The 22,014-nt window shown below is 33.8% G+C and overlaps 2 protein-coding genes and 1 long non-coding RNA gene across 3 annotated transcripts; 1 reads left to right on the forward strand and 2 right to left on the reverse strand.

The window, feature by feature from the left end:
• Positions 1-1,593: 1,593 nt before the first annotated feature.
• On the forward strand, positions 1,594-5,399 carry LOC146949897 (uncharacterized). The gene is made up of 2 exons (XR_015025449.1): positions 1,594-2,340; positions 2,455-5,399. It is a non-coding gene; the product is annotated as an uncharacterized LOC146949897 (long non-coding RNA).
• Positions 5,400-6,179: 780 nt separating this feature from the next.
• On the reverse strand, positions 6,180-6,778 carry LOC146949898 (uncharacterized). The gene is made up of 2 exons (XM_085741534.1): positions 6,527-6,778; positions 6,180-6,425 (listed from the first exon to the last, which is right to left on the reverse strand). Exons 1-2 carry the CDS (start codon positions 6,776-6,778, stop codon positions 6,180-6,182), a joined length of 498 nt encoding a protein of 165 aa, XP_085597660.1.
• A 7,955-nt stretch (positions 6,779-14,733) lies between these two features.
• On the reverse strand, positions 14,734-18,272 carry LOC146949899 (G-type lectin S-receptor-like serine/threonine-protein kinase SD1-1). Its single transcript, XM_085745905.1, has 7 exons — positions 17,628-18,272; positions 17,131-17,259; positions 16,656-16,814; positions 16,102-16,312; positions 15,767-16,004; positions 15,512-15,659; positions 14,734-15,289 (listed from the first exon to the last, which is right to left on the reverse strand). The coding sequence occupies exons 4-7, from the start codon at positions 16,133-16,135 to the stop codon at positions 14,990-14,992; spliced, it is 720 nt and encodes a 239-aa protein (XP_085602031.1). The 5' UTR covers positions 16,136-16,312; positions 16,656-16,814; positions 17,131-17,259; positions 17,628-18,272; the 3' UTR covers positions 14,734-14,989.
• Positions 18,273-22,014: the final 3,742 nt, after the last annotated feature.

The raw sequence follows: 22,014 nt of genomic DNA on the forward strand, positions 1-22,014 counted from the left end.
TTACCCTCAATAGGTATCTTGTTAAATCAGACTTTCAATTTGTATCTTGTTACTGGTCAAGTGCCAGGTTCGATCCCAAAAAAGAACCACTTGTACCTGTTTATATACCTATACTTCCGGACAAACGACAAGTTCAATCCAAAGAACAGTTTGTACCCAACTTATGCTTTGCTATCGGTCAAACGGCAAGTTCGATCTAAAAGAACAGTTTGCACCTACCGACATGATGAGGTGAGGATCCAGCAGCAAGTTCGATCCAAAGAACAGTTTGTATCTACCCTTTTGTCTATATCTCCAGCCAAACAGCCAGTTCGATCCGAAGAACAGTTTGTGTCTGCCTATCTGTTTGTATTTTCAATCAAGTGTCAAGTTCGATCCAAAGAACAGTTTGTATCTGCCTATATGTCTATGTTTCCGGTCAAGTGCCAAGTTCGATCCCAAGAACAGCTTGCACCTATCTCTCGTTTTGTATTCCTGGGTCAAGTGCCAAGTTCGATCCCAAGAACAGCTTATGCCTATCTCTTGTTTTGTATTCCTTGGTCAAGTGACTAGTTCGATCCAAAGAACAACTTGTACCTTATTTTCTATCCCCTGGTTTGTCCACCCTGTCAATGTCCATCTAAATCCCCAGTGACATGACATGTTCCATGGACTCCAGTTGTTTGTCTTGCATTCATAATCAAAATGTTGCATGGCATTCATATCTTTGAAAATCTGAAAAACATATTTTTATGTCCAAAAACAGTGCAAATGTTAATATTTAAGTATCTTCGTCCCGTCAAATCAGAGACTTCGTCTCTTGACTCTCCAGACAAAGAAACTTAAATAGGGGCAGCTGTTATACCCTAATTTTGGACCTAAAAATACTAGTTCAATTCTTCTTTTCTTGCATTTCAAGTCATTTGAGCTGTCTCTGATCAATTACATCTTTCTCTGCATTTTATTTCAATATTATTTGCAAAATTCATGGAAAAGGGTATTTCAGTCATTTCCTGCATTCAATTCATTTTAATCCTTGAAAATTGTTTGAGTCTTTTAAATTGGTTTGTATAAGTCCTTGTTTTAATCTCACGTCAAAATTCGTTTCAAAAAAATATCAGTTGAGTCATTTTTTAGTCAGTTTAGCCCCTAGGGGCATTTTAGTCATTTCCCATGATAAAATTTCTTTCAATCTTTTAAAAATTTGTTTGAGTCCTTTCAAGTAGTCTGAATAAGTCCTCATTTCAATTCTATGTCAAAATCCATTTCAAAAATTACATTTGAAGTCATTTTGAGTCAGTTTTGCCCCTAGGGGCATTTTAGTCTTTTCATGTGTTAAAACCCTGTTTAAATTCTAAAAATTGTCTCTGAGTCTTTTAATTCGCTTGTATGAACTCTTGCTTTAATCCCTTGTTAAAAAATCATTTTAAAATTGCATTTGAGTCGTTTCGAGTCATTTTTAGTCGTTTTAAGCCTCCAGGGGCATTTTGGTCATTTCACATAATATTTCTGTTTCATTTTAATCTGCTTTGTTGTTTTTAATCGTCTCGCTTTACGTTAATTTTCAATTTACTTTTTCAATTCAATTTTAGTTTTAATTTTCATTTTGGTCCTCGCACTTTTATTATTTACATTTTAATCCCTTTTTAGTTTGTTAGGGTCCAAGTGCCATGTGTCCAAATGCTATTGGTCCTTAAGAGTTTGTTACAAGTCTAGTGCCACATGTCCCACTCCAATTGGCCCAAGGCTTACCACATCACCTATATAAGTCAAACCCATAGTCAAAATTTCACAATTTTTCATTTCACAAAAAACTCCACAAAAATCACAAAAAATTCATAATTTATTTTCTCCCAATTTTCCCTCTCCTCTAACTAATTTTCTCTCATCCCTAACAAACTTCCACCACCATAACTAACCTCCATAACCACCTTCAACCACCACCTTCTACCTCCATAACCACCAAAATTAACCGCAAGCTATTTTCATCACCTATTCGCACGCTCACAACCTCAATCTCGCCGAGTTCGAATCGAATCGCCAAGTCACTTCATCTCAACCGATCTGAACTTTGATCCATCGCCACAATTACAAGACCGAATCTGAACATGTATTGAAGCTGTTACGTTCTCGGCGAATTGGCATGCAACGGAAGTGAAATTCGAACAAGTCCAGGGGGGAAAGAAATTGCAGATCGGAACAAGGAAACTAGTGGTTCCAAATCTGTTTATCATCATCAATATCATTCTTCAATCCGTTTTTGGTTCAAACTCACAAATAACACCACGAACTCGCAAAACGGGAAGGAGGAGAAAGAAGTTTTCCATCGTATTCTTTGAGCTCACCGATTTAAAACCAGAGGTAATGATTCCATCCTCTTTATTCATCCTTCTTCTTCAAAATTTTCGTGACTTTAATTTGAGATCTAGGAGCGTGAGTTTGATTTTTGGAATTTTTGAGTGCATGAATGAATAGAGGAAGAAAAGAGGATTTGAAGCATGTAATTTTTTTCAAGTTTGGAGGAGTTTTGAAACTCCGGTGCGGTGGTGCCACCACCGGCCACCGCACCGGAAAACAAATTTCCGCCGGAGAAGAAAGAAGTGTGGGGGCGCTGCAAGTTGCCTTAGGAAAGGGGAAGAAGGAATATTGCGTCTGTTTCCTTCAGGAAACAAATGTATACTCCTTTCACTTGGTTCAATCCTAACCCATGGCCCATTATCTTGACCCATTACCCATGACCCGCTCCAGTGAGCCCTTAGCCCAACTGCTTGTGTTCTCTTGGGTTTCCTGCTTGCTGTACACACACCCCTTCCCTGTGTGTTCTTGACAATTTCTTGCTCACTGCACCTCCTATTTGATTGAATCTTGCACTAGAATCTTTCTAAAATTTGCAATGCTTGTTTCTTCTTAATTCTATTTGTTTTTAGTATTAATACATGATTAATTTGGATCTAAAAACATGTGAAAATATATTGATTTCTTTGTTAATTCATTGATTCTTTTTTTGTTAAAGTGTTGAGAAAAATTCCAAACTAATCATGTATTTCTTGCATAGTCCTTTCTTGTGTGTGCTTCTTGAATTTGTGCATATTAAATTTCACCTCCAAAGCATGACAAATGTATGTGAGTTTCATTCTTGCTTGCTTGTTAAATTTGCACTTGAGTCTTGATAAAAATGTGGGAATAAATGTGATAACTATGCTTATAGGAATTATTGTGAATTTTGTGAAATATTAGTCCTCTTGATTCTTGTATCATGACTGAAAAATTTGGCTATGGTATTGAATCATCGGATTCATATTATACAAAATTCATAATGATCTATTTTAAGCATATTGGTTATATTGATTTCTTGCATTTTAATCTTTCTTTTGCCGTAAATTCTTGGTTTCAAAGTGTGCCAAAATATATGCTCATAATCCTTTGGTTACTTCCATGTCATCGCTTTATTTGCCCTATGATTTTACCCTTTTAAAAAATATCTAAAAAGTGTCAAGTTTCAATGTATCTTCTTTTGCTTACTTTACTTCTTTCATCTTTTGCTATTATGTCATTTGTGCTACTAACCCTTTCATTTCATGTTTCATTCATCCATGAGCATCCCATCTCCCTCTTATATTCTTAGCCTTTATTTTCTTATATTTTAAATTTCATGCAAAAATTAGAATGTAAAACTTAGGAGTTTTGTAATATTTTTTTCTTATGTTTTTACTTTCTTGCAAGACCATAGAATGTATCTAGGCCAATGATGTAAAGGACAATGGACTCTAATAATGTACACCGACACAAGCACCGACGCATGCACACACTTCACTTTAGGTATATAGCAAGAATATGCATGTTTAGATGTATGTTTAGGATTGTATGTTTAGATGAATGTTTAGGTTTTATACTTAGAAAAATCATTTTCCAAAAAAACTTGAACAAACTTCACTCAAATCATTTTCAAAATAAACCTTGGGATCGAAATCCCATTGAATTTTCCTTTTTCATTTTCTTAATCAAATTCCAATGAAAATAATCATATTTGACTTCTTTTGCAAAATGACTAATTCAACCTCACAATTTCATAATCTCATGCCCTTGAGGCCTCTTTCTCTCATTCTTCAAAATTCCAATTTTCAAACTTAAAATCAACCAACAAAAACAAAAACATTTTTTGGAAGAGAACTACGGTGGATTTGATCCCTTAAACGGGTACGTAGGCAAGGAACAAAATTCCTTCAATTCAAATAAAATAAAAATCCAAAAACATTCTTCTCCCTCCAATTCTTCACTTAGAATACCTTTAGGTTTAATATCATCTTTCAAAATAGCATTTAAAAATAAAGCGCGCGCGTAGAAATTAAAGACGGTTCCTATAGGATACTATAGTCGTTATGGGTGCCTAACACCTTCCCGTAGCGAAAACAACTCCCGAACCTCGATTCTCAAGGGTTTTGCTTACTTTTTTCCCTTCCCAAGAAAAAATAAGATATCACCGGTTTAAAAGGTTCAAACGTAATCAATGTTTGACACCCGAAAACCAAGATAAAACAGCTTGATACTTTGCTCTAATCCTCATTGTTAAAGTTGAAATGAAACCTTTAAAAATTGATTGAGATGTGAGGGTTATGAGTTATGTATTGGATTTGTTTTGTGGTCAAGTTTTAGGCATGTTTTGCCTTTGTTTTTGGTGTATCTTGAAATTTTGTGATGTTTACTTGCTTGAATTTTCTTACCATATTACATATTGTGCTACTAACCCTTTCATTACATGCTTCATTCATCCATAAGCATCCCTCATCTCACCTCATTTCAATAGTTTCAATTCTCATGCCAAGACTTAGTATGTAAGACTTAGGAATTTTGTAAATTCTCTTTATGCTTTTAAATTCTTGCAAGACCATAGAATGTATCTAGGCCAATGATGTAATAAGGACAATGGACTCTAATGATGTACACCGACACAAGCACCGACACATGCACACACCTCACTTTAGATGTATGGCTAGGATATGCATGTTTAGATGTATGTTTAGGATTGCATGTTTAGATGAATGCTTAGGATTTACACTTAGAAAAATCAATTTTCCAGAAAAACTTAAACAACATCACTCAAAATCATTTTCACAATAAACCTTGGGATCAAAATCCCATTGATTTTCCTTTTATTTTCTTAATCAAACTTTAATGAATTTTAACCATACTTTGACTTTCATTTTGCAAAATCACTAATCAAACCTCACAATTTCACAATCTTATGCCTTTAAGGCCTCTCAATCTCCATTCTTCAAAATTCCAATTTTCAAACTTAAAATCAACCAACAAAAACAAAAATATTTTTTGGAAGAGAACTACGGTGGATTTGATCCCTTAAACGGGTACGTAGGCAAGGAATCAAAATTCCTTCAATTCAACTAAAATAAAAATTCAAACATCTTCTTCTCCCTCCAATTCTTCACTTAGAAAACCTTTAGGCTTAAATAAACACTTTCAAAATAGCATTTAAAAATAAAGCGCGCGCGTAGAAAATAAAGACGGTTCCTATAGGATACTATAGTTGTTATGGGTGCCTAACACCTTCCCATAGCGAAATCAACTCCCGGACCTCGATTCTCAAGGGTTTTGCTTACTTTTTCCCTTCCCAAGAAAAAATGAGATATCACCGGTTAAAAGGTTCAAACGTAATCAATGTTTGACACCCGAAAACCAAGATAAAACAACAATTAAAAGTTTTTCCTATACGAAATTATGCGACTTAAAAGTTTTCAATTTAGAAAATAAAAGCAATTTCAATTTCGAAATATGCACCTTAAAAGTTTTCAATTGCAATTAACTATGTTTTCATGCCATTAAATACGTTCTCAATTGACATTAAAAGTGCGTCATTTCGCTTTCAATTGCATTAAAAGCTTGTAATTTGTTTTTAATAAGTGTTAAGTAGCATTATGGAAAATTACTTTTCATTATACACCGTTAATGACCAATATGTTTCTATTATTCAGAATCAAAAATCACTAACAAATTCAATAAATATTTAATTGATTTTATTGATACAAAGCTCTTAACAGTTGAAATGTTACATGGATGACGGTCAAATTTCAAATCGATTTTATTGATACAAAGCTCTTAACAGTTGAAAATAAATACTAAATTACTCTTTCTTTCATAAAAGAACTTAACCTATTATTAATAAAAAAACTTCAGTCATGCTTTTATCAACGCTTGGATACGATAACATATTTTTTGTCCATGACACACTTGCACTTGAAAATTAACATGTCTCCGGCCTCAATACCATTGGCAGCACAAAAACTTGTCCAGCCTTTTCCAAACATCACAATTGGTATGGGGTCGTCTGTATATTTGAGTCTCACAGGAATGACGTAGTCATATGGAGCGCACAACATGACGTAGTCGTGATGTTTTACTCTAAGGAATTTGCCAAAAGTATCAGGTAGTTCCTAAAAAAACAAAAAATTCAGAATAACATACAAAAATATACCGTATTAAAATAGCATATATAAACCTCTAATTGAATAGCATGAAAAAAACAACAAACAACCTTCGGTGATTTCGTCGATCCATATCCAGCGATAGGAATTTCAAAAGTACAATAACACGATGCTACCGCACTCATGGAATGGTAAGGTGGATAATCAGCTGGAGTAATGTTATGAGCAAAAACAAAGATTTGAAATCTACTTCCACCAAGGTACTGGAAAGCAATAATCTTACTTCCACTAAATTCGTTGAATAATCGCAATGCACTCCAACCATCTGTCAACAACGGCCGACTAACTGATTTGTTTAACATGACGTTGTGAGTATTCCATCACCATGTAGCAAGCGCCATTGCTCCGGTAGCTCGTAGAAATATTGAGCAACGAAGAATGGTTGTAGTTCTCCAACATCCTAGAAGTGAAACAGTGTATCAAAAAAAGGGAAAACAACTGCAAGCTGGATTCAACAACAACAAAAAATATTAAATCCAACCAAAAAAGAATTTAATTTTCATGCAGATTAAAAGTTTACGGACTCTGTTCATCTTATGTAAATAGAAAAAGGTTAAATCTAGTGGTAAAATTTGAGGGTAAATTCGACAACAAACCTGATTTTGCAATGCACCGTGAAGAACGAACATTTAACTTTAGTGGTAAAATTCGAGGGAAATTTCACCTTGAAACACATATCTTCCTATCGCTCTATATCGGATAGCACAGTATAGTGTAAAAAATGCATGCGTGAAACATTGAAATGTCAGTAGAATAATGTGATAGGAATTAGTGTATGCGTGAAACAGTATAGTGTAAAAATGCATGCGTGAAACATTTTCAATTGCCACTTTCTAAGGGATGTTTATGTTATTTCTGATTAGCAATTAGTGTAGGGGAATTAGCAATTATTGTAGGGGATTGTTGACCGACTTGATTAGACTTTAATACGTATTCAATTGCATTAACGAAGTGAGAGAACTTTTTTCAAGTTTGAATAAACGGATGTGATCAAGTGCTTGAACGGATGAGATTACTCGAGCAATAAAGGATGTGTAGGAGGGAAAAAAGCTAGGGAATTAGGGCAAAGTAGGGAGGATTAGGGCAAACATGATTGCCAAACAACTCTAGCTTTTATAATAAAGGATGCTCCCTCCGTCCTAAACTATATGACATTTTAGATATTTCACACGTGTTAAGAAATGTAGTAATTAATTTTGTGTGGAAAAATGTATTATCAATTGTTTTACAAAATTGTCCTTAATAAATTTTATGAGAAAGATAAATGAAAGAATTTAAAGAAGAGAGAGTATAGTTAAGCATATAATAGGAAAAGTTACATTAGTACTTCAGTTGTATTGTAAAACGACATAAATTGGGACAATATTTTCTTTCTAAAACGACATATAATTTGGGACGGAGGGAGTACTTGGTCTCTATATTTAATTAAAACTAGCATAAAAATACATGCCTACACGCGCGTCTAAATATTTTAGGAATATCAAACTAATTATACATTTGTAACCATCAATTATGAGAAACAGTGCGGTGCCTACTTTATCGTGTTGGAAATTTAGGTCTTAATAAAGATAGATTTCATAAAACACGTTCAACAATTATGAATCAACAGCGGAAGCAAGACAAAAACAATGAACATGAATATGAACGGATCTACGACATGTTTGATTTATCAAGATATTAAGAAATAGGGTATTAGGAATACTTGGATAAAGCTTTCATGGCAGCCCTCTCAACGGCAACGGTAAACAGAGAGAGGTGATCTGAAAGAAACAAGAACGTTACCGGCGGCTGATTTGGTTCTTCCTCAACTGGTACCTTTATGCCTCAAGTTCTCTTCAGATGGGGAGAAGAGAGAGTTCGCCGTGTACGGTGTATTGGGGACCATGACCTCTTTTATATTGGATGGCCATTAGGGTTTCCCATTATTCCGTTAATGGGTCATCCAGACATCCACTCATTTAGTCCATATCAATTAATTAAATATTTAATTAATTATCCAATTAGAAATCTAATAGCCATATTACTTAATTTGATCACTAATCAACTAAGGCTCACAATTAATAAATAGCTAATATAATTATTGTTACGATATTTGCCCACATAATGATATTGGAATATAATAAATAATAAAATATTCCAACATATCGATCCTTGCTTAATCACATAAACATGGCGCCCTTGCTGTTTGTAGCCGTCGTGGCCTCCAAAAAGAAACATTTCTTCATTGTATTAGGGTCTACAACTTTTCTAAGACTATCTGGCATCACCTTGGTTTTGTTAGTTCTGAGTTTTTCTCTATTTCCGACACGCACGATTGGCTCAAAAAGGGGTCTATGGGTCCTAGATCCTTCACTTTCTCAGCTGGAGTTTGGTGATCTTGGCATCATATAAATTTTATGTGTTTCAGCAACAACATTTGACCTTGGCATCACCTTGCTGCAAACATATATAATTCGGTCGAGGTAATTAAATATAGCTTTTCGACTCCTATAATTGCTACATCGGTTGATCGTTTGGTTAAATGGAATAATAATAACCACACTTGTGCTATTCTTAACGTGGATGGTAGTTGTCACAATTCTCCCATCAAATTTGGGTTTGGGAAGAATTTTGAGAAACAGTGATGGTTTCTTCTTATCTGCTTTTATGGTTTCATCCCGGGATCGGATGATATTATTCTTGCTGAACATTCGGCTATTTACTATGGGTTGATCATAGCCCAAGATTGGGGTTTTGTGGAGTTAGTTTGTTACTTTGATTATCTTGTTTGCATATATCTCATCCACGGCTGCCTAAAGAAGTATCATGTCTATGTTGTTCTTATACGAGACATAAAAAGAGCTTCTTCGTCAAAGTAATATAACGATTAGTCACACTCTTAGAGCAAAGAATCAGTGAGCTGATTTTTTGACAAAGCTTAAAGCTTCTTCGGATGTTGACCTCCTTATTCACGCTTCTCCCCCAGCTGGGCTGCTAAATCTTCTTAGAAGCGTCGCTAATGGAACTTTCTTCCTCAAGGAATAGTTAGCTTCTGTTAGGCTTTTTTTTTCATTCCTATTTGTTTTCTTGTTGGATCCTTTTCCTTTGTAATAAAAAATTCCAACAATTGAGACAAAATGTATATTATATATATTAAATTAAAACTGATATAAATACATATAATTAAATTATACTCGATATTATGAAAAGTTTTCTAAAAACAAAAAAAAATCTTCAAAATCTTCCATATGGTTAAGAAATAAAATTCACCGGACCAAGACACAACAACAATTTGAACACACGCCCGTTTTTTAATGTTAGCATACATGTGAAAAATGTAGTATACAAAGAGATTTTCCAGAATGTGTAAACATCCTATATAAAATACCATTATATATCATATTGTATTATCAAATATTCCAACTTATTAGATACCTTTTGTTTTTTGACAGTCAAACATTCATTCAATTCAAAGAAAGAAGGCCGATACAAACAGCCGCAGCTGCAGGTTCAGGGACATATCCCACCCAAGAACAAGATCCAAATTGTTTTGCTACTCCTACAAGGCTATGAGCAACACTATTCTTACATCTTTGAATGAAACTAACACTACAGTTACAAAGGTTTGACAAAATAACATTGCAGTCAACAATAATATTTTCAATAGCAGATAGGATGACAACACCTTGCATGCATTTCACAATGACCTCCGCATCTGTTTCCACCAAGAAGTTTCCGTTCTGATTTGAGTCCAGAATCCACTGCAAGCACCATCACAACGCAATCGCTTCAGCCATGGTAGGAGACATCTGACACTTCTCAAGCTTTGTAGCAGCAAACTTCACATTCCCTTCATTATCTCTGGCCACCATTCCACATCCCAAACTGCCATCCTTGAACACCCCTGCATCAACATTCAGTTTCAGCATGCCAACAGGTGGAGGACACCAATTTTCGACAGGTTATGCAGCAGGGGCTGCTGCCCTTTCAATTTTGTTTGCACTGATAAATTCACCTGTGAATTCAGCAGCTGCCAAGGCTATCAGCATCGGATCAAATTGCTTTTTTTGAAAAACCACATGATTTCTACCCTGCCAAATTTTCCAAAGAGTGATGCCAAAAAATCGAGAAGCTAAATGGTATTTTTTGGATAAGTTGTAAAGGTAATTGCATCACATTGTATTACATCATAAGGAAGAAACTTAGGTGATATTTGTTTAATGGAGGCATTGTAGCCATAGTTCAGCCTCTCTACTATTGCCGCAAAAAGGAATGACCAAGAATATCAAAAACAACATAAGGAATAAAGCTTAAGAATTTATTGTAACAATTAGACTTGGCCCTTTGTGAAATTTGGGAAAAGATTTATTTTGTATTAAATTAAATGTATTAATAACAAGATTCATAAATAGAACCAAACAAATAAAACGAGAAAGATTAATCGTTAAAAAATATTAGCTTCTAAGTGTTTTCTTATCTATGTAATGGATCATATTGCAATATATTAGTTTCTCCATTGTCTATGACCCGGGCGGTAGCACGGGTAAAAGTTCTAGTGGTTAAGAAATAAAATTCACCGGACCAAGACACAACAACAATTTGAACACACGCCCGTTTTTTAATGTTAGCATATTCATTAGTTCAACATGTGTTCTGGCCATCTCATCCATGTCGTAATATTTAGTTGATCAACAATGAATATTACTAAAATAACCAATTCCTAAATAATTAGGTAATAACATAGATTTGAAGTTTTCTAGTGACATCCTATGTGTTAGAAATGATAACTAATAAGAAACTTGTCAATTTCAATTAAACATAGGTTCTCCATCTCTTTATTGGGAATCTGTAGGCAGTGGCGGATCTCTTCAGTGGCGGGCGGGGGCCACGGCAACCCCCAGATTTTGCTTATATAGTATATTAGATGTAATTTGTGCAACAAATTCTATCCGCTGCAGTGGTTGAGGGGTGCCACAATGTTGTAAAGGTCGCAGGTTCGACACCTGCATGGCTTCTTTTTCACATATTTATCTTATTTATCTTTATTTATCTTTTACTTTTACAAACTGTATTAAAAAAAACGATTTTGATGGGATTCGAACCCACATTCTCCTGCTACTTTCAAACCATTTAATATATATTTCATAGAAGTTTGGCGCCCCCAAATATTTAAGCCAAGATCCGCCACTGTCTGTAGGCCTGTTTAACATAACCAGGGCCGGACCTTGGGGTGTACAAACTGCTCAATGGAACTGAGTTTCAAAAAAAAATTATAGCCCAATAGTGTACTACTAAGTACTACCCCACTTTCCTTTTCTGTTGTTTTATTTTAGGCCTATTAGAATTGAGTCATCTTGCTTTTGATGTTAGGTGGGTGTTTTTTTGGGATGGTGGTTTGAGATTCCTCATGTATACGGTAGTGATTTTTACCTTTGGGTGTACAACATATATACGGCATCATGTATTTATCTTTTAAAAAATTTAAATAGAACATTGTTCTTTTAACAAAAAATATATTTTTATTTTATTACAGACCTCTTTTCACTTACAGAGCCGAACCCCCAGATTCGTATGAACGACCTTGAAAATAACATTTACATATAAAATGGAGTTAGCATATATTAATTTTTTTTCTTTGTCAGGTGGTCTAGTGGCTAGAATTCACTCAAGGTGAATAAGTGGGATGTTCGTGGTTCGAACCCCGACCCCTACATATAACAATGCATGTCTCTGCCAACTGACCATATATTAATTTTTAGGGAAATGTTAACCGGTGCCCCTGGGGTACTGGTTAAGAAATCAAATGTAGAAAGTATTACATTGGAACTTGTGTTGTCAACTCATCAAAAGCATAAAAAGTATTATTTTTATTTTAAAATTTCCTTTTTTAGTTTCCTTAACCAGTGCCCCGGAGGCACCGGTTAACATGACCCTAATTTTTATTATTAAATGATACAGATTGAGCAGTCATGAATGGTTTGGTTTAGAAATATATTATTTAAACCTAAATTGCACATTATTTTATTTTCTTTCATTTCATTAACTAATGATGGTACTTATCAAAATTTGATTATTTAGAAATCTCATATTTGTAATTTATATGCTTGAAATTCTAACCCTGGAATTAACATTTCAATAAACTAATTATATGAAGAAAAAAAATAAAACAAAGAATTACATAATTCATTTTTTACGGTAAACAACTCATTCATTAGATATAAAAGGATTCCTTACAAAAGACATTTGAAATTGAATCATGGCTATTTCCCCAGCAAGACTTGCATCCTACACTTCTAGGTTCTAGCTACTCCAACAATACAAAGCCATGAGCAGCAAAATTTTCGCATCTCTTTACATGGTAGCACTAACATTAAACAGACTAAATAAAAGTTGGTTAAATTACCTTTTTTTTTTCCCTCAACTATGTTTTTGATATTACTTTAGACCTATAATTAATTGGGTTAATTGGGTTTATCATGTGCAAATTTGCTTGCACATGATAGAAAAACCCTTTTAATAATAAGTGTCGACCATACAATAATAGATTGACTTTAAATAAGGAAATGGTTAAATAGTGTCCCCGGAGCACTAGTTAAAGAGACTAATATAGAAATTTTGCATTGGAAAATGATGAAAAGTGGAATATTTCATTTTATAAAAGTCAACAAGTTATTGTTTTTTAATAAAAATTTTATATTTTTAACTTTCTTAATTAGTATCCCAGGGTACCATTAACATGACCCTTTAAATAAAGGATAAAGCTTCTTAGTACGATAGGTTAACTACGAAAAACAACAAATCAATAATAACCATTAGATGTGCTTCTAATTGTAATTTAGTTTAACTTTTATTTATTTTAAAATTATAATACCACTCTCACCCATGTTTCGTATGCTAGCCGTACGTTAATCCTTTCGCACCAAATAGCAGTCCTCTTAAATAAAGGACGATCTAATGTGATGGTTTGGTCTAATTGTAATTTAAGCCAATCTGGTCTTATTTTGAAATTCAAAATAAAGGACATCCCTATCCTCTCCCTTTTGAATGGTGATTACAACTATAAAATTATGAAAAGTTGAAAGGAAAAGAAGAGACATTAGGTCTGTTTGAAATAGTTTTTGTTTCCAGTTTTTAAAATATACACATCCTCTTCTCATAATAGTTATCTTTTTATAAGTTTTAGTTTTTTAGTCCCCAAAACTAAAAGATTCAAAACAATTTCGAAAACTGTAATTTTATAAATAGTTTAGCAAACAAGTTTTTAATTTTCAAGTTTTTAAAAAATAAAAAAGAGGTTTTGAGAAGTGTTTCAAACAGGCTCAACTCATAAAAGAGAAAACAATTCTATTTTCTCATAAAAGATAAGCATCTTCACCATCAAAGGATGCAATAAAAGAAAAGGTAGAGAGGCAAAAATAATGGCATAAAAGTATCAAGAATATGTTTTCCTATCTCTTATAGAAATTTATGGTATAGGGAAAATCATGATATCAAGTTCTTAAATGAAAATTTGCTAACAGAATATAACCATTTATCACACAAATAAGTAGCGTCAATGTTCATCTAAAAGCCAGAGAGAATGTGAGTGACATTTTAACAAACTATAAGGGAGGTCAACACATGTTAAACTCAAAAATCACATTATTTTTTTCTCAAGTAATCATACATAAGGGATGCTTCCAAAAGATTACATTCCAGTAAATTTAGGGCATTACTTTTTCACCCTATGAGTGTCTCGTGCATCCTGTTCAGATTCTAAAATCCGAAATGTTTTAACGTGTTCTGGGAGGTTTTATAAAGTGTTTATGCCGATCGGATTTTAAGATCCGAATTGCATAGGGCGCATGAGAAATAAAAAAAAAAAAAAAGCAGTCTTAAATTTATACGTAGAGGTATCATAGGTTGAGTAATCAAAACCAATATAATTTCAGAAGAAACAATAGTTACGAGTTTTTTTTATTAATGGGCTCCTCCCCAACCCAACTTCAAAAGGTAGTATATTAGATTTGTAAAATATAGATTTGTGCTTATATAACCATGAAAGTCCAAATAAAATTCTTAACAAGTCACATATGCTTTGTATTTTGATTTCGATGGTGAAGTATAGGATGACTTTATTAGAATTAGAGGAATGGACTGCAGGTATATGACAATTATCTTAGAATGTCTTTCCATAAAATAGAGGAATGGACTGCAAGTATAGGACAATTATCTTAGAATGTCTAGTACCTTTTTCAATAATATGTCATACATGATATGATATGATATTGTAGGTGTATTTAGTGCAATGTTTCATAATACATATGTACCAACTAATCTTTCACTAAGTAATGATAATGCTACTCTGGCCTATACACTCTTACTCTGAAAGTCTGATGAGATCCAAACAACATAAAAATCAATGCTATTTGGTCATCTTTAATGAAGATACACATAAATGAATCTTTTACCAGAAATTGTTCCCTTAAGTTAGTACTTCTACAAAAATGCCAAATTTGTATTGACAGGAGAATTGGCCCTTAGTTTCATATAGACTATCTTCCTTGTAACAATGTCATTGAAACATCATTATTTGAATGCAGCTTACTAGTTCCTGATGAAGAGTCGCATTGACGCGGATAAAAGGCTGGTTCCTTTGGCTTAGGCAATGCTTTTTCACCATTCAGCATTAGAACTGCAGCGGACATGTCTGGCCTATCATCAGCTTTCTCTTGAACACATAAAAGCCCTATCTGAATACATCTCAATATTTCAGCTTCTGCTCCAACAAAAGAATCGCGTAGAGATTCTTCTATCAGCTTCAACGGCGTTGTTTCGCTCCACAGTCTCCATGCCTAAGGATACAAAAATTAAGATTTTGAGTTTTGAGTTTACTTTTAAATCAGTGTTATCAAAAAGATATAGTAACAAAATAGTGCTACGAAATGTTATTGTTCCGCGGTAAACAATTTAATGCAAATGTTGTCAAATGGCTTTTTGCGATACGTGATTGACAACACTGCTTTAAATATGCCAATACATATGTTGTTTCAAGTGGACTAAATCCTTAGACTTACATATCCAAGAAGATCAAGATCATCATAGTCACAATATTCGCGGTTCTTGTTTCCACTAATTGTCTCTAGTATAATAACGCCAAAACTAAAGACATCAGATTTCACCGAGAAAAATCCACGTGTTGCAAACTCTGGAGACATGTAACCACTGAAACACAGTAAAGAAAAAAAAGATAAGGGGCTTAGAAAACAGGATAGTGAATATTTATATTTTATAAAGAAACAAATTAAAGTCATCAATTTAAGCATACTTACTAAGTTCCTACTATTCTTCTTGTTTCTCCTTCAGCTTCATCTCCCCATAATGTTCTAGCAAGACCAAAGTCTGATATTTTCGGATTCATATTTTCGTCTAGAAGAATATTGCTGGTCTTGAGATCTCTGTGGATAATCCTTAATCTAGAGTCTTCATGAAGATAAAGAAGTCCTCGAGCAATCCCACAAATAACTTGGAATCGTTGAGTCCAATTCAGTAAACTTTTTCTCGTTTGATCTGATAATAAAAAGTTCCCGGCTTAGTTAGAAGAAGAAACAAATTGATCAAGATACATAAAATCAAAACAAGTGATATATAGGATAAAATCTCAAACCAAAAATGAAGTAGTCCAGGCTTCTGTTGATCATGAATTCATATATCAAGAGTTTCTCATCGTTTTGAATGCAACAACCAAGTAGCTTTACTAGATTTCGATGCTGAAGATTGGCAATTAGCTTAACTTCATTTATGAATTCATTTGGTCCTTGTCCTGAAGTATTGCAAAGCCTCTTCACAGCTATATCTTGTCCATTTTCCAATTTACCCTGACAATTATTATTTGGAAACTTAGAGAAGCTAATGAAAACAAATTTACCCTGATACAAGTTTTTCATATTCAGTTCTTAACTTGTTAAAAAGCTTTTACAAGTTTATAGGTGTTATGGATAAATTAAGGGAAATAGCTTATAAAAAAAAAAAAAGTGGTGCAGAAGTTGATTTTGAACTTATATAAGTATACTAGTTAGAATTAGAATACTCATGGTTACTATAAAATTATCCTATCATTTTCTTTTCTACAAGTACTTCTATCAAACTATACCAACATTACACTACTTCGCACCAACGACATGGTTTCCAAAAATAAATAAATAAATAGACGCATTATACCTTGTAAACCGGTCCAAATCCTCCTTGCCCCAATTTATTATCAATCGAGAAGTTATTTGTTGCAATAGCTATAGTTGATAATTGAAATATTGGTATGTCAATGTCTTCATTCTTTTTGTTGTCTGTGTGATTGTTCGAGCTAAATAAATTGATTCTCCTCTGAAAGGATAGAAGAATGATTGACAATGGTTACCAAACAATAATATATCAGAACTTTTTTTGCTCTTGACCCTCCGATTCTTGGGGAAAGGAGCTTTGATAATTTGGAGTTCAACTAGGTTGTATCTTAAGTCTGGCCAATAATTATTTCAGTTAGGATTCAAATTCGAATTCTCATGAACGGTTTTAACTGAAAATCATTAACCATTTAAGACCAACCACTTAGTTCATCATACCAGAGACTATAGTTTCGATTTTTGAACAATCATTTATACATAAAACAAAATAAATCAGTTTAAAATAACTGAAAAATTACCAGGATTCTCTAGATTCTTCCTCCAATTGCGGTGTATGGCGACTCCAAGTATGACTATGATCGCAATAAACACAATACAGCCTACTAGAATTCCTGCAAGTTTCTTCTTGTTCAAGCCTGTGCTATGGTCTGATAGGTTAAAAGAACTGTTAGTTAACACACCAAAGTTTTTTTTTTTGAGCAGCTAAGAATTCCAATAGTTGACATAAAAAAGCAGTTCACAATCAAAATATAATAATAATTATATGCAGCCATGGATTTCTATGTATAACAACTAATATTGAACAAATCAAGGCTTAGACTGAGTTTAATGAATACAGAAATTGGTCCTCAAAATTGTGAGTATCAGTACAAATAATCTCTGAATTTCACAAATTAACAAATAGATCCTTAAAATATAAAGTGTCAGTTAAAATGGTCAATTCATTAACTTCGGTGACACGGTAAATAAACATCAATGGAATAATAAATGGAATAAAGTATTAGCAGTTTAATACCTAATTCTGAAGCTGCAACTCTTATGTAAAGGTCTTGTCCTCCAGAGGGTAATTTTCTGACATCCAAAATGTTATTAAACCAAAGCAAGCAGCCACTTCCACCATCTCTGATATCTAAATTTGCATATGCTGTGCAATTACAGTTTCCAATACAGAATCTCTGACATTCTTCAAGGTTCATGCTCTTATTAAACCAAGATTTTGATGTATCTGGCAACTTCATTCCCATAAGTTTCGAAAATCTATCATTATTGTCACAATCTAACTTAACTCTCCTAACACAACCATCCGACCAAATTTGCGAATTCCACTTTTCTTGAGATTTTGGAATGAAACCTGATAGACGTTTGGCAATAATCTAACTTAACTCTCCTAACACAACCATCCGACCAAAGTTGAAGAAACCTGCTTCAAAAGTCTCATTTGTTGAGATTAAAGTCTCATTATGTTGGAGAGATTGTCCTGGAACAATGGTTTCTAAGGTATTGAAGGTTGGTATGAAGTGGAAGACTAGAAAGCAATAAACTAGCACCTTGAAGCTTTCCATTCATTAGTTCTTGGTTCAAAAGTTGGACTAAAACTCCTATATATGTTGGTTTTTCAAGAGTTGGCTTTGTAATTGAATTAATTGACAGGTTATTTTGTGCTTTGGATAGAGAGGGTCAAAGCATATGTATCTACATTAGAGGTCAAACAAATTTTCATATTTGTCAATATAATACAACAACATTAACTTTTAGCCACAGAAAAATCACACTTTTGCTTACTTCCTCACGTCTTTATTATAAGAAGAGAGAAAAAAATCACAATCAATGGAACCATTAACTATTGCAACCTTTTAAACACTTTTACACATATATCACCAAAAACATTTATCATATTTGGTCTTTATTATAGACCACATACATCATTAAATGAATGAATCCAAAATGTTGTTTTTTGCTTATAATAGTGACCGGAGGGTGTATCTATATAGAAAATTATGCAATATTAAACACATCTACTAATATTAAAAAGGCATACATTAAATGAGGAGTAGAAAAATCTTTTAAGTAATAGTTACACCTTACAAGTTGACATTTTTTCTATAAATATGATAAATTTCTTTTTGAAAATTTTCTTATAACAAGGACGGGAGGAGTATTTACAAGGGTTATAATACTTTTCACATATATTAAGAAAAGCCAGTAATGTAATTAATGTATATACTCTTGTTTATAAATATGTCTAATGTGATTTTTCATTTTTTAAGATAAATTATTTGTATGAAAAAATATATGTTAGGAGAAAAACTAACCCCTTAACATTTGGTCCGAGGTTTGATTCTCTCGTCATTGAGTATAGTAAAACATATATTTGCATGGAAAATGTTAATGTTTGATAGTGATGTGATTGTTGATAAAATTAGGAAAAACTATTTTAGAAAGGTAAATCCTTAATATAGATTGTTTCACATACTTATTGATTTCTCCATGATATTTTGGTGTCTGCTTGTGATTTTGGTCGGTCCACATTATTTTGACTGTTGAAGATGATAATTTTGTGTCCTTTATAGATCTTTGTGTTTGAAAAAATATAGATAGACACCCTTTTTCTATACCACTCTTGTACAAACCCTATGTGAAAGGGTATTTTGGTAATGTGCAATAAAGGATATGTAATTATTTTGGACTCACATTGCCACATGTTGCATTTATGTGTGGGGGTTTAAGGGATGTATGCCATCTATATGTGTCTATGTATAAGCACTCTCTGTGTTTATAGCGATAAGAAGCCTAACCTTTAACTCGAATTCCGTTTTTAATGTTATCTCAATTACACTTTTAATATTTTTTGTGTGCGGTCATGTATGTTTGCTTATGTTTTATAATGGGAATGTATCTTATCATGTGATATGAGGTTCATTGAAATCTCCACCATCCATTACAAATGAGAGACAATTTTTTTTTTTTAGCAAAAATTAATTTTAATGGTTGAGATCTAAACATATGAGAAAACATGAGAAATTTTTTTTGAGAGAATCTTCATCTGTTTATAATATAATTAATGACTACATGGATATACCAACATGTTTAGATCTAAACATATGAGAAAACATGAGAATTTTTTTTGAGATAATCTTCATCTGTTTATAATATAATTAATGACTACATACATGGATATACCAACTATTAGAATATAAAATATTCATTATATAAATTATTAATATATTGTATATTAGTTAGAGATAATTGAGGCACAAGTTACATATATTTGATGCCCAAGATACTTGATGCTTAAGTTAGAGATACTTGAGGCCCAAGACAACATCATTATATTTTTTTTGGTAGTGTTACAAGGTAACGAGGAAAAAGAAAAAGAAAAAAAAAGAGAGACGAAATTAAGTTCCAAGCTTATCTCTCAGGATGAGAGATTCCATGTCAGGCGGAGGGCAGTTCCAGTGAGCAGAGCACCTTCCATGTCATCCTTCCTTAGCCAAAAAATCTGCACACATGTTTTGTTCCCTAAGAACATGCACCAATGTTGTATTTTCATTTGCATGTAAAACATCTCTAATATGAAGGATGTCAGTAGCATAAGTGTGCAAGGTATGATCGTGACCATCAATAATCAGGTCAACTGCTTCCAAACAATCACTCTCACAAATAATGTTGACATAACCATTTTTACTACAAAAATCAAGACCTATCTGGATAGCACGTAACTCAGCTAATAACGCATCACCTCCAACTTCATAATGGGAAAAACCAGTTATCCAATCTCCATCGTGGTTGCGAACAACACCACCAGCACCTAAACAACCAAAATTGTCTAGAAAGCTGCCATCTATATTGAGTTTGAGTGTACCTTCTGGAGGGGGGATCCAATGAGCTAAGAGGCGCGACGAGTGTGGGTCTAAACCAGGATTGCGATAGTAAGAAATGCATTCGTCATGCAACAAAAAAATCTTTCGCACCACATCTTGAATACGCCAATGTTGATCCTCAAAAATAGCATTGTTTCTCCAACACCAAGCATACCATACTCCTGTAACAAACAAAATTGAGGAAGTACCTTTTGTCATCTCATGAAGCCAAACCTTGACATCAAATTCAGAGAAAAAATTATTATAACGCCCCATATTCAAGCGGAGCCAAAGCTCTTTAGAGTGCGGGCAATCACGTAAACAGTGAAGAATATCCTCTATGGGTGAAGAGCAACGGGTGCAGCTAGGAGAAGCTACCATGTTGCAATTATGCCGACGGGCATTAATAGGGAGAGCATTGTGAAAACAAAGCCATAGAAAGTGTTGAAGTTTTGCTGGTACCTTAAGGCGCCAAAGCCAATTCATGTTACAATTCACATTCCAATCTCTATTTTGTTGAAGAAGCCAATAATATCCACTCGAGCAAGTATATTCACCTTTCTTTGCATGCCTCCAAGTCCACGCATCTTGAAGTCGTACATCCAAGTTATTAGGAGCTGGAAGCTGATGAATATGGTGAACAATATCGGTAGGTATCATAGTGGCAAGATCCTGCAAGTTCCACCTACCATCCTCCCACACATCCTTCAAACACATAACTGAATCACCGATGTTAACAAATGGGACCAATGGGCAGAGGGGACCGAGTTGTGTCCAGTCAATATTCCAAATCGATGAGTTTCCGGAGCCTACACGAAAACTATACCCTGCAGCAAAATTTGTAATGGCATGTTGAATACCACGCCAAGTGATTGATGGTTTATTAGGTTTCTTATTCATCCATAAAGACGTGTTGCCCATGTATTTATGGGAAAGAACTTTCACCCACAATTTATCTTTATTATGAAGCATGCTCCACACTAACTTACCAAGCAGAGCTAAATTGGTAAGTCTAGCTTCACGAATACCTAGGTCACCAAAGCGTTTAGGGGTTGTAACCATATTCCAATTAACATGATTCCAAGTTCGAGAGATCCCATCACCTCCCCAAAGGAAACTCCTTGACATCTTATCCAACCTATTGCAAACATAAGTAGGAAGATAGTGAAGTTGCATGGTATAAACGGGAATTGTTGTTGTGACAGACTTCACTAGGCAGGCTCGTCCTGCTTTATTCAAGATATTTCCTTTCCAAGTAGCTAGCCTTTTTGAAACTTTGTCAACAACGTCATTATATACATCTCGAGAAACTTGACCCTTGACAAGAGGAAAACCAAGATAATGACCCAAATCCGCCACAAATTTAATAGTTGAAATATCTTGCAGCTCACGTTTTCTACCCCTTTGAACCATCCTAGAACACATAGCTTTGGATTTTAAGGTATTAATCCTTAACCCTGAAGCTGAACAAAACTCCTCTAAGGTATCCATAACCACTTTGACCTGTTCAATACTAGCTTCACAAAATAACATAACATCATC

Source organism: Medicago sativa, chromosome 2 (assembly GCF_051527215.1).
Source record: "Medicago sativa cultivar Bolivia chromosome 2, Bolivia_mono, whole genome shotgun sequence".
Taxonomy (NCBI): domain Eukaryota; kingdom Viridiplantae; phylum Streptophyta; class Magnoliopsida; order Fabales; family Fabaceae; genus Medicago; species Medicago sativa.

Coding starts and splice junctions, on each gene's coding strand:
- LOC146949898 (XM_085741534.1), bottom strand. CDS start 6,778: ATGTTAAACAAATCAGTTAGTCGGCCGTTGTTGACAGATGGTTGGAGT. Junction 6,426..6,526: donor GATCGACGAAATCACCGAAG/GTTGTTTGTTGT, acceptor TTGTTTTTTTAG/GAACTACCTGATACTTTTGG.
- LOC146949899 (XM_085745905.1), bottom strand. CDS start 16,135: ATGATCAACAGAAGCCTGGACTACTTCATTTTTG. Junction 15,660..15,766: donor AGAAGAATAGTAGGAACTTA/GTAAGTATGCTT, acceptor ACTGTGTTTCAG/TGGTTACATGTCTCCAGAGT. Junction 15,290..15,511: donor ATCTTGATCTTCTTGGATAT/GTAAGTCTAAGG, acceptor TTGTATCCTTAG/GCATGGAGACTGTGGAGCGA.